Below are 15,676 nucleotides of genomic sequence, written 5' to 3'. Positions count from 1 at the left end.
CCCAACCAGACCAGGGATCGAACCGTGCACCCTGCAGTAGAAGCACGGATTCCTAACCACCGGGCCGTCAGGGAAGTCCCGGCAGGCGCCTTTTGATCGGGGCTCCCCACACAGGGAAATGAACCCCACCCCTGCGCTGACCCAGGGGCCCCTCCGCGTTTCCGTTGGGGAGGGACGGACAGGGGCCCTTGGCGTTTTCTCTGGCCTGGGCTCTTAGCCCACCGCAGTGAGCAATTAAACGCGGAACGCACTCTAGCGTTTGGCTCGTTGTCTTAATTGGCTACTCCGACCCCGGGCATCTCACCTGAGATGCCGCTCAGGCTCCAGGGACCGGCAGGCAGCCAGTGCATCGCTGAGCAGGCGTGGGCTGGGGGCTGCGGACTCACATTCACGGTCCCTTAGCGCGTAGTGAGGGTGGGTGGGTCTGGCCCCTGCGGCCGCGGTGGGGGCGGGGCGGGGCGAGTCAAGGTCAGCAGCCCGAGCACAGTCCGCCCTCGCCCTGACCGCTAAGCTTCTCTCCTCGCCCCAGGAGGCACTTAGAAAGCAACCCAGGGAACTCCCTGGCGGTCCAGTGGTTAGGACTCGGCACTTTCACTGCAGGGGCCATGGGTTCGATCCCTGGTCGGGGAGCTAGGATCCTGCAAACCAAGTACACCTGCTGCAAACTCGGAGGCACTCGGCAAGCCATCCTGCAGAAAATCTCTCCCTCCGCCACGGTGCATCTTCTGGAAAACGGATGCCGGTGTCTTGGTGGGACTCACTTATGAACCAATGTCAGTGTTGGGTTTTTTTTATATATAAATTTATTTTATTTATTTACTTATTTTTGGCTGCGTTGGGTCTTCGTTGCTGCACGTGGGCTTTCTCTAGTTGAGGAGAGCGGAGCTACTCTTCGTTGCGGTGCACGGGCTTCTCCTTGCAGTGGCTTCTCTTGTTGCGGAGCACGGGCTCTAGGTGCACAGGCTTCAGTAGTTGTGGCACGCGGGCTCAGTAGTTGTGGTGCATGGGCTTAGTTGCTCCGCGGCATGTGGGATCTTCCTGGACCAGGGCTCGAACCTGTGTCCCCTGCATTGGCAGGCAGATTCTTAACCACTGTGCCAGCAGGGAAGCCCCAGTGTTGGTGTTTTTTCTTTTCTTGTTTTTAATTTTATTTATTTATTTTTGGCTTCGTTGCTTCACGTGGGCTTTCTCTAGTTGCGGCGAGCGGGGGCTACTCTTCGTTGCGGTGCGTGGGCTTCTCATTGCGGTGGCTTCTCTTGTTGTGGAGCACGGGCTCTAGGCGCATGGGCTTCAGTAGTTGTGGCACGGGGGCTCAGTAGTTGTGGTGCACGGGCTTAGTTGCTCCGCGGCATGTGGGATCTTTCCGGACCAGGGCTCGAACCCGTGTCCCCTGCATTGGCAGGCGGGTTCCTAACCACTGCGCCACCAGGGAAGCCCCAGTGTTGGATTTTTTAATTCCATCCTTGTGTAGTGCTGTCAGAGGTCTTCCGTAAAGAACAGATGATAGAAAAGAATCTGAAAAAGAATTTATATATAACTGAATCACTTTGCTATACACCAGAAACTATTGCAACATTGTAAATCAACTATACTTTAATTAAAAAAGAAAAAAAAAAGAGCAGATGAGAACTTTGAGAACCACGGAGAGTAATTTAGACTTTACTTAAGAGCCAGCCCTTAGAGGGTCACAAGACACAAAAGGCTGTTAGGAAAAGAATGGGGGGGGGGGCGCGGGTGCAGAATTCCCTGGTGGTCCAGTGGTTAGGACTCTGCGCTTTCACTGCCAGGGCCGGGTTTGATCCCTGATCGTGGAATTAAGATCCTGTAAGCCACAGGGCATGGCCAAAAAAAAAGAAAAGAATCTGGGGACCAACCCTGGGAAACCAGCTTGAATAATAATCCAGGTACAAGGGCACCAACGTGGGCCCGGCAGAGCAGAAGGAGAGAGAGAGAGCTGGGCTCTCAGCACCGCGGGGGTGTCCTCTGTCGTGAGGGCCCATCCCGGGTGCTGTGGGGTGTAGAGCAGCCACGCTGCCCCCACTCATTCGATACCAGGAGCCCCGCAAGTCACGACATCCACAGATGAGCCCAGACTCTGTCCGGTGTCCCCTGGGGGCAGAATCACCCCAAGCTGAGAACCACCGGACTAGGTAATAAGGTCTGAAGAAAGTTCCAGTGACAAAGCACATGGACTCACATAGTTCTATTGTGGTCATTTCTTTTCTTGCTCAAGATTCAATATTCTTCTCTCAGGCCATGTTCGGCTACTCAGATCACCCCCTGAACCGAAGTTTCGGGCTGCCCTTTGACTACAACGGGACCCTTGACGTCCTCATTGCCCCGGGCCAGAAAGGCATCCTGATCTTCTGGTTTGAGAAGAGCCTGATGGTTTCCCGAAACGCAGGTGAGCGAGGCCCAGGCTCAGGGCGGGGCAAGCACAAGCGGTCATTTTTTTCTCTCCCCTGACCTGAGTGGATGAGGACAAGCCCACTGTCACTTTGCCATCCTCACTTTGACCCCCCAACCCCCATTTTCCTCCTCCTGGGATATTTAGGCCCTGTAGGCAGGTTCTGAAAGTCACTGGACGCCTAGGGCAGAGGGGCCAAATCCAGGAACTGCAGATCTTGTTTTGAGGCCTAGGCACATGAGCCCCAGCCTACAAGCCCGAGTAAGGAGAAGAGCAAAAGGCAGCCCCCCAGGAGGAGGTGCTGTCAGGGACCTCTGGGCACAACAGTGGCTGCCAGAGCACCCACAATTGCAACACGCCTCCTAGTACCAGTCAGGCCACCTGAACACAGCTGTTTCCTTCCAATGCAAGAAAAGGGCTTAGGGCTGGCCTGGCCATGGGGGGTGGGGGGCATTCCAGAAAGAAAGTTCTGCCTGATTACATGTTACCTGTAGAGTAAAAGGCATCCTGCAGTTCACCTGGTATGCAGTCCATTCCTCAGAGCTCTCACATCAAGAAGATTGGGGGGGGAGGGGTTGCATTTTCTTAAACCTAATGTATTCTGTGTAAAGTTTTACAGCATTGCATCTCACGGCTGCATTTTCCTTGATTCTTTATCATCCGAGTCATAAACCGAGGGGCCAGGTGGGCAGCGGGGGATCCCCTTCCTTCCTAATACGTGCACATGTCTCGCGATTTGCCCTGTTGTCTCCTAGGTCAGCTGGTCAACCCTGTCCAAGTGCGAGAAGGACAACACATCTTGTATTCTTCCATCTCTGAAGCCAACATCACCATCCACAGCGTCGCTGCCAGTGCGTGCCCGACCTGTCGGTAGCTTTCTAGAAGTGCTTTAGACCTGACTTATTCACCTCTGACCCCCTAGATCCAGCCTGGCCAAAACAGAAACAAAACACGGTTATTACACATTCTGGAACTCAGAGCAGAAACTTTTGTGCCCTTTCACAATGAAATGGAATGTCAGTTGGATAGCGTTTGCTGGGGCTGCTCTAACAAAGCACCCCAAACTGGGCAAATTAGAACAACAGACATTTACTGTCTCCCAGTTCTGGAGGCCAGAAGTCTGAGATCAAGGTGTCGGCAGGGCCAGTTCCTTCGGAGGCCTCTCCCCTCGGCTTGCAGACGGCCGTCTTCCCCTTGTGCCTTCCCATCATCTTCCCTCTGTGTCCAAATTTCCCCTTTTTACAAGGACGCCAGTCCTATTGGATTAGGGCCAACCCAAATGACCTCACCTTAACCGTATCATCTCTGTAAAGACCCTGGCTCCAAATCAGGCCACATCCTGGGGAGGTCCTGGGGGTTAGGGCTTCAACATATCTTGTTTGGAAGGGACACAATTCAGCCCATGACAGATGGCACCCCTAGGAGTTCTTTGCCAGTGAATTGTTGTCCTGCTGCTGGTTCAGTCAGGTAAAATGAAACCCACCAGTGTAATTTTGCTCCTCACTATTTGAGGCAAATAGTGCAGCAAACTGTGGAGTCATGTGACCTTTCTTTTTTTTTTTGGCCACGCAGCGCGGCACGTGGGATCTTCCCTGTCCAGGGATTGAACCCGTACCCCCTGCAGTGGAAGCACGGAGTCTTAACCACTGGACCACCAGCAAAGTCCCCGTGTAATTTTTTAAAAATATTTATTTTTTTTTTTATTTGGTTGCACCAGGTCTTAGTTGTGGCAGGCAGGCTCCTTAGTTGTGGCTCACAGGTTCCTTAGTTGTGGCATGCGAACTCTCAGTTGCAGCATGCATGTGGGATCTAGTCCCCTGACCAGGGATCGAACCTGGGCCCCCTGCATTGGAAGCACAGGGTCTCATCCACTGCGACACCAGGGAAGTCCCACCCATGTAACTTTTAAGATCCCATACTTCCCTGTTTGCCCATCACTGAGTTACCTCCTACTGTCTATGTCCATTTATCTGTTAAACGTTAATTTATCATGATAGAAAGTAATGATATAAAAGTAATTTATAATTATGCCAGTGATGCATGGTCCTTTAAAAGTTTTTTTTTAAAAAACATTACAACTATAATTAAAGTCCTTTTGACCAGCTTTTTGAATACAGGCCCCTCTTTGGCTTCCTAAAGGTCATCACTGTTAGGAATCTGGAAAGTAACTTTTTAGCCAGTTGAAAGCCTCACAACATGTATTAAATATGGACCTGCTGAAAATGCACAGCGCCATCTGTGTAGCTTGTTGTGGTTGCTTTTTTTTTTCCTTTTTTCCCCATTTTTTCTTTTCATTTATTGAAATAGAGTTGATATACACTATCATATTAGTTTCAGGTGTACTACATAGTGATTTGACATTTGCCTACATTATGAAGTGATGAGTCGCAAGGATGTAATATACAGCATAAGGAATATGGTTAATATTATTGTAATAACTTGGGAGGGGGATAGATGTGGTGGTTGCTTTTTATGTAAATGGTATCGTATTATCGTGTGAGTCATTCTACTGTTTGCCTTTTCCATCACCCATCATTTTCTTTTTTATTGTGGTAACAACACTTAACATGAGATCTACCCTCTGAACACATTTTTAAGTGCGCAGTACAGTTTTAAGTATAGGTACAATGTTGTCCAGCCAATCTCTAGAACGTGTTCGTCGTGTGTAACTGAAACTCTGCCCCATTAAACACGAACTCCCCGTCCCCCTCCCCCGGCCCCCACCGTCCTACTTCCTGTCTCTATGGATGTGACTCCTCTAGGGACCTCCTGTGAGTGGGACCACACAGTATTTGTCCTTTCCAATTTCCGCACATCCTCAGCCACACTTGGCTTTCTGTCTTTTTTACTAGGGCCGTCCTAGTGGCTGTGAAGTGGTATCTCACTGTGGCCTCGATTTGCATTTCCCTACTAATGACGTTGAGGGTCTCTTCATGTGCTTATTGGCCATTTGTATATCTTTTCTGGAGACATGTCCATTTAGATCTTTTGCTTAGTTTTTAATTGGGCTGTTGGTCTTTTTATTACTGAATCATTATATATTCTGGATACAAGTCCCTTATCAGAGACGGGATGAGAATATATATCAGAGATATATTCTTTCCCATTCTATGGGTTATCTTCCCCCTCCTCTTTTTTTTTTTTTAAACCATGAGTACACATCACTTCCCATGTCTAGAATCTTTAATGGTTCCTTATTTTCTTTTTTTAAATTTTTATTTTTTTTATTGAAGTATATAGTTGATTTAGAATGTTTCAGGTGTACAGCAAAGTGATTCAGTTTCATATCTATATATATAACTGAATATATATATATTCTTTTTCAGATTCTTTTCCATTATAGGTTATTATAATATATTGAGTATAGCTCCCTGTACTATACAATAGGTCCTTGTTGATTATTTTATATATAGTAGTGTATATCTGTTAATCCCAAATTCCTAATTTATCCCTCCCCCTTTTCCCCTTTGGTAACCATAAGTTTGTTCTCTATGTGTGTGAGTCTATTTCTATTTTGTAAATAAGTTCATTAGTATCATTTTTTTAGATTCCACATGTAAATGGTATCATATGATATTTGTCTTTCTCTGACTTACTTAATATGATCATCTCTAGGTCCATCCATGTTGCTGCAAATGGCATGATTTCATTCCTTTTTCATGGCTGAGTAATATTCCATTGTATATACATATACGACATCTTCTTTGTTCATTCATCTGTCGATGGATATTTAGGTTGCTTCCATGTCTTGACTGCTGCAAATAGTGAACATTGGAGTGCATGTATCTTTTTGAATTAGCGTTTTCACCTTTTCTGGATATATGGCCAGGAGTGGGATTGCTGGATTGGTTCCTTATGTTCCAAAGAATAGAGTCCAAACTTGCAAGGATTGCATTCAGGTTTGTGTATCTGGAATCTCATCCCATGGCTTACCGCTGCCCTGAGGGATCCCTTTTCTCCATCTAACCGCTGGCTCTCAACCTGGGGACACTGGGCAGTGTCTGGAGGCATGTGTAGTCGTCACGACTCGGGGGGCTCCTGGTATCTTCTGGGTGGAGGCTGGGATGCTGCTCCACACCCCACTGTGGCCACGACGGCCCCGCCATGAAGAACCATCCTGCCCCGGGTGTCAGTAGAGCCCCAAACCTTGCTTCTTCTGAAAACTTCCTTGTCTTTTTTATTTTATTTATTTTTGTTTGATTGATTGATTGATTGAATGACTGACCGTTCTGGCTGTGTCGGCTCTTCGTTGCGGCACGCGGGATCTTGCGTTGCGGCACGCAGGCTCCAGAGCGCGTGGGCTCTGTGGTTTGTGGCACTCAGACTCTCTAGTTGAGGCGTGCGAGCTCTGTAATTGTGGCACGCAGGCTTAGTTGCCCCATGGCCTGTGGGATCTTAGTTCCCTGACCAGGGATCAAACCCACATCCCATGCGTTGGAAGGCAGATTCTTTACCACTGGACCACCAGGGAAGTCCCTGTCTTTTTAAAACAGAATAAAAATGTACATTGGATCTTGCCATCCCCTCTCATAAGACCTTTTAATGATGTCTTGCATTCCTTGGAACTCTGTATCTGCCAAAGACTGGAAACAACCTCAATGTCCATCAGTGGAGCATTGGTTAAATAAGTTATGGTTCATTCAGGCACCAGAATGCCAACGGGCCAAGTACACGCATGTACATGGAAGGAAAGAAAAATATATTTCAACTATACTTCAATTAAAAAATAAATAAATAAATAAACTGAACTTGTACTATCAAAAAAAAAAAGAGAAAAAAATATAAAGCAGCTTGAAGGGTCCCAGAATATAATCCCCACATATATAAAACTACTGGAAAGGATGTTTACTAAAATACTAACAGTCGTTACCTACAACAGGGGTCAGCAAACCATGGCCCGTGGGCCAATTCCAGCCCACCACTTGTTTTTTTTAAATAAAGTTTTATTGGCACATAGTTCCACCTATCCATTTACAAGTTATCCATAAGCTGCTTTTGCAGGGTCCAATACTTGTAAGAGACATCACATGACCAGCAAAACAGAAAATCCTTATCATCTCGTCCTTTTTCTCCTTTTATTTATTTATTTGTTTGTTTGTTTGTTTGTTATTTATTTTGGCTGTGTTGGGTCTTCATTGCTGCACATGGGCTTTGTCTAGTTGTAGCGAGTGGGGGCTACTCTTCGTTGCGGTACGTGGGCTTCTCATTGCGGTGGCTTCTCTTGTTGCGGAGCACGGGCTCTAGGCACGTGGGCTTCAGTAGTTGTGGCGCACGGGCTCAGCAGTTGTGGCGCCCGGGCTTAGTTGCTCCATGGCATGTGGGGATCTTTCCGGACCAGTGCTCGATCCCATGTCCCCTGCACTGGCAGGCAGATTCTTAACCACTGCGCCACCAGGGAAGTCCCCATCTCGTCCTTTAAAGAAGAAATTTGCTGACCCCTGGTCTGTATGATGGAATTTGGGGTAATTTTCTAATTTTAATATTTAATATATTTTATATTTTTGTCCATGGAAACAACCCTTGTTTCAATTTTTGTTCTGTCTTGTTTGGTTTTCCCTAGATGAAAATGAACTGGCCGTTTTAACTCGGGAGAATCATTTATACTATGGTAGCCTGGGAATCCTGTCAAGTTCTCTAATCAAAGTAGGTAAAATCCCGGTGCTACCTGGTTGGTAAGAAATAACGGTCTTCCTCTCAAATGTCTGATCCTTTTTCTTTCTTTTCTTTTGTCTGATCCTTTTTCTGAAGAAATTGCTCTAGTTATTAAAATAGTAATAATATTTTTAATGGCAATAGTGATAATATAACAGTAACTTTAATTAATTTTACAACTGAAGAGTAGGTGCCTCAACAAAGTGTACTTATGACTTTGCTTGGTTTTTTGGTTTCTTAGGGTTTGGGATTTTTTTTTTTTTTTGGTCTACCTTCTTTAAATATGAATCATAAGAAAACGGTTAAATCCTCAAAAAAGAATGAGAATGAGCTGACCTCAGAAGTCATTTTTCTCTTAGTTTGCAGACCAAAACATCTGGTCCGAAGAGGCGATCCTGATGTTCACTGACGTGGGGATGCTTGAAATACTGACCCCGCTTCCTGACTCAATCTTTCCAGCTTTTGATTTCCAGAAGTGCCCTGTGAACATCCAGGCAATTCTCATGGATCCCCAACTCCAAGTTGATGTCTGCAAAGTATGTGGTCGTGACTCTGTGGATTAATTTCCAGAAAGATGTTAGAGTGTCCATTTCCAAAGGGCCTTTGAGTCCATGGTGATCAGTGAAATGAAAAAAAAAGAAAGGCAACTGTGCCATGTACAGTTTATCGATAAAACACTCTTTGTCTAAAACATCCTTTTATGAGATGATGGTGCTAATACAGGGGAACAGGTTTTTTTCTTATTTTCTTTACTTGCCACAGTAAAAATGTCAATCCCCAGCCCTGAGCATTTTCCTGTGGGTCTTTGAAATCACGTGTCTGGCATGTCTGGGAATTGCTGGTTTTATGCAAAGTGCAGGAAAACGAAAGAAAGAGAGAATGAAAGGGCTTCCCTGGTGGCGCAGTGGTTGAGAATCTGCCTGCCAATGCAGGGGACACGGGTTCGAGCCCTGGTCTGGGAAGATCCCACATGCCGTGGAGCAACTAGGCCCGTGAGCCACAATTACTGAGCCTGCGCATCTGGAGCCTGTGCTCCGCAACAGGAGAGGCCGCGATAGTGAGAGGCCCGCGCACCGCGATGAAGAGTGGCCTCCACTTGCCGCAACTAGAGAAAGCCCTCGCACAGAAACGAAGACCCAACACAGCCATAAATAAATAAATAAATTTAAAAAAAAAAAGAGAGAGAGAATGAGAGACAGAGAAAGGAAGCAACAGCAAGGCTTTTATGCAAGTATTTGGCCACTGAAACTGTTCTGAGAAAGATGGCGTTAGCAAGTAGTGTTTCCCCACCAAAAAAGACAAAGCGACTATGTAGCATATCAAGATCCTATGGATGAAAGCTGAAATAGTTGTAAGTCACAAAAATAACACAGTATTGGATAATGAGCTACAGTATAAAATAAATATACACGAGTCCATACCAATGTAAATAAATGACTGAATAAATAAAGGGATGGGAGACACCTCTCCATCACAGAAGAGTTCCAAATAACATAAGTACATACTCTCCCCTCCAGGAGGTGGCGTTGAATGCCCCCTGCCTGAGTGTGGACTGGCCTTAGCGATTTGCTTTTAAAGAATAGAGTCTGGACGGGGTAAATAGCCTGGCAGACGCCGCCTTCACCAGGAGACCAGGATGCACACAGGCAATCATGAGTCCTGTTGCCAGGACAGGACGTTTCAGTTAATCTTGTCATTCCTTGCCAACCCCAGACCTGGAATCAGAAGCAACTTACTGGTTCCCCTCCTAGCACGGCAGGCAACCAACCCACTGTCTTAAAAATGGGATAAATAAAAGGCACGATGCAAGCATTTCTCCTCCTCTCCTTCACACCCTTCTACTGGGTCAGCAAATAGCACAGGGAAAGGGTCTCTTTATAAAATTACTCCAGTGAATATATGAAAACAAAATGATAAGGTATCACCCTGTGGCAACCCCAGCGCCAGAAAAGAGAGACAGCGGGCCGTTACGTGCCACCTATGGAATATCAATCACCCGCTGGGTCTTGCCAACTCGATCCCACCCTAATCTGATGGATCCAGCCACCAATCTGCCAAAAAGGCAGAGCACATAGGAACGTGTGTCCATCTGCCCCAGGAAAATCCAGACGGTGGGAAATCTACAGGTCCCACGGTCTGGGTTCTTCAAAGATGTCTAGAAATGAAAAGGAAGGGGATGGAGGGGACGCTGTGGATTGAAAGAGACTTAAAAAGACAAAATGTTCGCAAACAGAAAACTTATATCATCTAGGAATGCACGCTTGGCAATAATTCTAGGAAGAAACGCAAGCAAGGAGGCAATTACTGCAGAAGTCAGGCGGGGAGTGGAGGGGCCAGGGTACTTCTGGAGAGAAGAGGGGCTGTGTCCGGGGTGGGGGTGGGGGGTGGAACCTTGAGGGTCTTCTGCGGGTGCAGGGTCTAGCGGGGAAGACAGTGGCTTGAGTGACAGCCCAGGCTGCTGCACCCGAGGGACTGGAAGGTTCCATCCCTGGGCAACCCCCTCCTGCCACTGACCACTTGCCCTGTAGTTTGGGGAACAGAGGCTTGATTTGATTGACTGAATGATTGACTGATGGATTTTTTTTTTTTTTCATTTCTAACTAGGTGGAACTTCTGCAGGGAGAATTTGAAAATAAAATGTATACCATTGATATGAACAGTGAGTTGGAGCTGACGGCCCTCATGATACCCCGGCCCAGCACATCACCAGTCCCACTAGTGAGGACGCTTTATCTGCTTGACAAGTGTTGCTGATACCCGGCGTCCCTAGCACCCTTGGCCTCACGTCCTGTGCCCACAATTGCCAGGCTCTGGAAGTTCCCTGGCATCCTCCCGGAAGAAACACTCACTCAGGAAGCCCCCTAGAAACTCCTCTTCCTCCTCAACAGTGTCCATGTGCCTGGCCATGGCTGTCCATGTGCCGGCCCAGCCTCCTTTCCCACTACCTCTGTGCCGGCTCTCCACCCTTCTTCGGAGCTGCCCCAGAACCTTTCCAAAAATGCCTTTTCCTCTCAGCTCAGCCAGCGCCGGCTTCCCTCCTGTAGGGGATGCCTGAAAAGCAGTGGGCGTTCCTGGACCTGAAACCCACGTGTCTAAGCCTGGACTCTTGGGTGCAAACAATCAAGCTGAAAACGGGGGTGGACCAGTGTAAGGATTCAAGGGGACGTCTAGCCCGCTGGGACCAGGGCCCGCGAGGGGGCGCCAGGCTGGCTCTGGCTCTTGCCTTGTGCTCTCTCATCACCCCCCCTTCCCCCCGCCCTGCAGGACGGGCCCCTCCGCGCACCAGGGACAGTTCTGGGTCTTGCAGGGCTGCAACCCCAGGCTGTCTGCACAACGGGACTCAGAGCCACAGTTGGGGGTGTGGATGACACGGGGGCGGGGGGGGGGGGGGTGCGCATTTGGGGATGGAGCCGGCAGCTGCGTTTGCAGAGCAAGCTGGGTCTTCAGTTTGAAGGGGGACTGGGGTCACCTGTGGGTGCGCCCCCAGCTGCTCCCCGCCGCGCCTGCTGGCGCCATACAGCGCATGCGTCTCCCATCCCGCCCCCAGGTGATGGTGAGCAACCCCCATTCCCTGGGGCTGCAGGCTGTCACCTACGAGGATGGCTACACCTACGACGGGAACACCAAGCACAGACTGGTGAGCTCGCCCCTCCCCCTACCCCCCCCCCAAACCTGGATCAACGGGAGAGGGGCTCGGCCTTGACCGACTGGGCCAGGTCCAGCCGCCTCACGGTGTCCCTCATTGGACCTCCTTCCTGCTTCCCTTCCTTACACACACCCAGAAAAGGTGCTGCGGAAGTTTGAGGGGACACAGCCCCTGCCCCTCCCCCACCCCAGGCAGGCCGCAGTCCCCCAGAGAGTGAGGGCATCAGGTGTCACACAGAAGGGGCAAGGAGGATGTGGCGGGGAGCCTGACCCACCCGGGGAGGGCATGATACCTGAGTGAGCTGGGTAAACCCAGGCATCAGAAGGCAAACCAGGGCCACGGTGAGGGTCTTGGCCAAATATAGGTCTGGGGGATCCATAGGGCAGAGCCAGGCCTCACAGTCACACCAGGGAGTTGGGACTTGACCCCAGACCACAACAAACTCTTTGGATCAGAGCATGTCACATCACAGCTAAGTAGGAGAGGAAACTAAGTCACGCCCCACTGTGGGTCCCCAGGACAAAGGCAGGGAGCTTGGAGAAGGGGGGTCATTCCCATGAGCTTCCAGAAGCCTTTCACGGGCTTAGAACCAGAGGCAGGCTGGATGGCTCCCGGGTTCCTCCTCCCAACACCCCCATCCTGCCCTCCATCTCTCCTGAACCCTGATTGTGAGACCACCCTGGGCTGTTCCACTGTTGTAGTTGCATTTTCTCTCTTGCTTCTGCAGAACATTTCACTGAGGCAGCAGCAGCACTGGGGCAGGGCTGACCCCAACTTCACCTCCAGGTATGTCATCACCCGGATGTGGGTGGGTGGCCCCAGGGTGTCCCCTTAGCAGGAGCCAAGGAATCAGGGCCGAGATCCAGACTCCCCCACTCCAAGGGCAGTAAGGCAAGAATGATTAAACTCTTACAGAGAGACAAATACCATATGATATCACTTATTTGTGGAATCTAAACTGTGACACAAATGGACTTATTTATGAAATAGAAACAGACTCAGATATAGAGAACAGACTTGTGGTTGCAAAGGGGAAGGGGGAGGGATGGGTTGGGAGTCTGGGGTTAGCAGATGCAAACTATTATATATAGGATGGGTAAACAACAAGGCCCTACTGTAATGCACAAGAACTAGATTCAATATCCTGTGATACACCATAATGGAAAAGAATCTGAAAAAGAATATATATACAGGGCTTCCCTGGTGGTGCAGTGGTTAAGAATCCACCTGCCAATGCAGGGGACACGGGTTCAAGCCCTGGTCCAGGAAGATCCCACATGCCACGGAGCAACTAAGCCCATGCACCACAACTACTGAGCCTGCGCTCTAGAGACCGCAAGCCACAACTACTGAAGCCCGCGCGCCTAGAGCCCATCCTCCACAGCAAGAGAAGCCACCACAGTGAGAAGCCCGCTCGCGGCAACTAGAGAAAGCCCGCGCGCAGCAATGAAGACCCAACACAGCCAAAAATAAATAAATAAAATACATAAATTAAAAAACATATATATATATGTATAACTGAATCACTTTGCTGTACAGCAGAAATTAACACAACTTTGTAAATTAACTATACTTCAATAAAATAAATGTTTTTTAAAACTCTACAAACGGTAGTTTCTCAAAAAATTATATATATGTAAAAGAAACAGCTTGTAAGTAACCTCTGAATCAAAGAATTCAGCTCAAATACATTCAGAGAAAAAATGTATAGCCCAAGCACTTTTATTATGAGGAAAAAAAATGGACCTAGTGATAAATAAACTAAATATTTAACATAAGGAACTAGGGGGACAACAAAAAGAAATTATGGGAAGGGAATGAACCATGATACAATCTGGAATGTATTAAATAGAGAACAAAAAGACAGCATAGAGTCAAGATGTAAGATAAAGCTGGTTCTTCAGAAGACACCACAATCCTGATGGAGAAAAGACAGAATTAAAATGAACAATAGGAATGAAAAATGAAAATAAAAGTATGGATACCGAACCTGTTAAAAGAACAATGAGAAAACATTATATGCAGCTAGGTGATAATAAAACTGGGGCTCAGATGCTCTTTTCAATAAGTAATTATATATAAATTAACAAAACTGACTCAAGAAGAGGTAGAAACTAGAGGGAGGGTGGTGCCACCATGTGTGAGCAGACGTTCTTGGTCAACATTCTGGACGGACTGGATGAACAGGTGAATGAATGAACGGAGAAATGGATGGATGGATGGATGGATGGATGGATGGATGGGTGGGTGGGTGGATGGGTGGATGGGTGGGTGGGTGGGTGGGTGGATGGGTGGGTGGATGGATGGGTGGGTGGATGGGTGGGTGGATGGATGGATGGATGGATGGATGGGTGGATGGGTGGATGGGTGGATGGATAGATAAATGAATGGGTGGGTTGTCGATGCTTTTTACTGCAATAACACACACTCCCATTGCCTTGCAGCATAAAGAGACCCACAATATCAACCATCACTCTGGACATAGCCAACAAAGAAATTTCATGCTTGGACCTTAAGCCACTGGTATGACCAAAACTTTTGCTGTCCCATACTCTTTGTCCTTAGTGTTAAGACTGATGACAGCAGGCCTTGGCTGGCTTGTCCCCTAGGGGCTGGCTAAGCTCACACTCAGTTTCTGGAAATGGAGGTGATTCTGCCCTGGTTGCCAAGGTCACTGCCCCTTCCCCATCGTCTTCCCCCAGGGCTGTGCCTCAGGACTCACCAACCTCGGAGCAGGTGTACTAGCTGGGGGTTATCAGATGGCGGGACCTTAGCGGTGCCCCATAGATCAGGCAGGCTCTTAGGGCTTGACTCTGTGAGTCCCAGGCACCTGGACACCGCATTGCGACCCAGGCGCAGGGTTTCTGGTCCCTGCTGCGTCAAGTGCGCCCCCTCGTGGGCTTTCATGGTGCGCTCGCTGACCGGGGTCAGCATCGCCATCCCTGCCTCGTCTCCCCCCCCCTTCTCCCCGCCGCTGCAGACAGCCCTCATTTCAGTCGGTTGTGACCTGGAGAAGAAGATCGTCATTCAGAAGTGAGTATGTCGATATTGGGGTGGGGAGGGGAGAAGTGGGGGCTGGCGAGGTGGGGAGTGGGGACTGGATGAGATGGTCACCATTACTTCACAACTGCTAAAATCGGGTGACACTACTCTGTCTGCTTTTGCATATGTTTAACATTTCCATAACGAACAACTCAGTAATTAATCCTAACAGATTGTTAGAGTCTACAGTGGGTGGCTGCCCCTCCCCCACCGACTTGGTGAAATTTACATGTTCTCCCTGCTCCCTCATCTTTGCTCATTCCCTTTCTCCCTTTTAGTCCCTGAGTTCCTCATTTTGATTAAAATTGCTCAGAGAGGGCTTCCCTGGTGGCGCAGTGGTTAAGAACCCGCCTGCCAATGCAGGGGACACGGGTTCGAGCCCTGGTCCGGGAAGCTCCCACATGCCACGGAGCAACTGGGCCCGTGAGCCACAGCTACTGAGCCTGCGCGTCTAGAGCCCGCGAGCCACAACTACTGAGCCTGCGTGCCACAACTACTGAAGCCCGCACGCATAGAGCCCGTGCTCCGCAACAAGAGAAGCCACCGCAATGAGAAGCCCGCGCACCACAACGAACAGTAGCCCCCACTCACCGCAACTAGAGAAAGCCCGTGCACAGCAACGAAGACCCAATGCAGCCAAAAATAAATAAATTAAATAAATAAATTTATAAAACTGCTCAGAGATTTTGGGTTTAATCGCCTGCTGAAAATTTGAGGAACTTTGTCTCCAGGATCCGTAGTTACTGCAGGGAACGCAGCCATGAGAAACCAAGAAAAAGAAAGGAAGAACCCCTGAAGACTGGCCAAACTGCCACATGTTTTCCCCTTAGGGCGGTGGTGTGCCAGCAAATGGGCGACAAGCCAGTTCCGGGGGAGCCCGGATTTGTAGCATTTGCCAATTCCCGTGGTGTAAATGCTCCCATGGAGCC

At 48.7% G+C, this 15,676-nt stretch overlaps 1 protein-coding gene across 1 annotated transcript in view; it reads left to right on the top strand.

The window, feature by feature from the left end:
* CATSPERD (cation channel sperm associated auxiliary subunit delta) overlaps positions 1-15,676 on the top strand; it is a 43,988-nt gene that overhangs the window by 14,864 nt on the left and 13,448 nt on the right. Inside the window, exons 9-17 of the mRNA XM_036847868.1 lie at positions 2,254-2,404; positions 3,163-3,258; positions 7,968-8,050; positions 8,419-8,595; positions 10,664-10,777; positions 11,607-11,696; positions 12,433-12,491; positions 14,150-14,228; positions 14,686-14,738. Coding sequence (XP_036703763.1) covers positions 2,254-2,404; positions 3,163-3,258; positions 7,968-8,050; positions 8,419-8,595; positions 10,664-10,777; positions 11,607-11,696; positions 12,433-12,491; positions 14,150-14,228; positions 14,686-14,738 — 902 coding nt within the window. The remainder of the gene's footprint in view (positions 1-2,253; positions 2,405-3,162; positions 3,259-7,967; positions 8,051-8,418; positions 8,596-10,663; positions 10,778-11,606; positions 11,697-12,432; positions 12,492-14,149; positions 14,229-14,685; positions 14,739-15,676) is intronic.

Source organism: Balaenoptera musculus, chromosome 3 (genome assembly GCF_009873245.2).
Source record: "Balaenoptera musculus isolate JJ_BM4_2016_0621 chromosome 3, mBalMus1.pri.v3, whole genome shotgun sequence".
NCBI classification, from domain to species: domain Eukaryota; kingdom Metazoa; phylum Chordata; class Mammalia; order Artiodactyla; family Balaenopteridae; genus Balaenoptera; species Balaenoptera musculus.
Note: the sequence above shows the minus strand (reverse complement) of the source record. Positions and strands in the feature narration are given on the sequence as shown.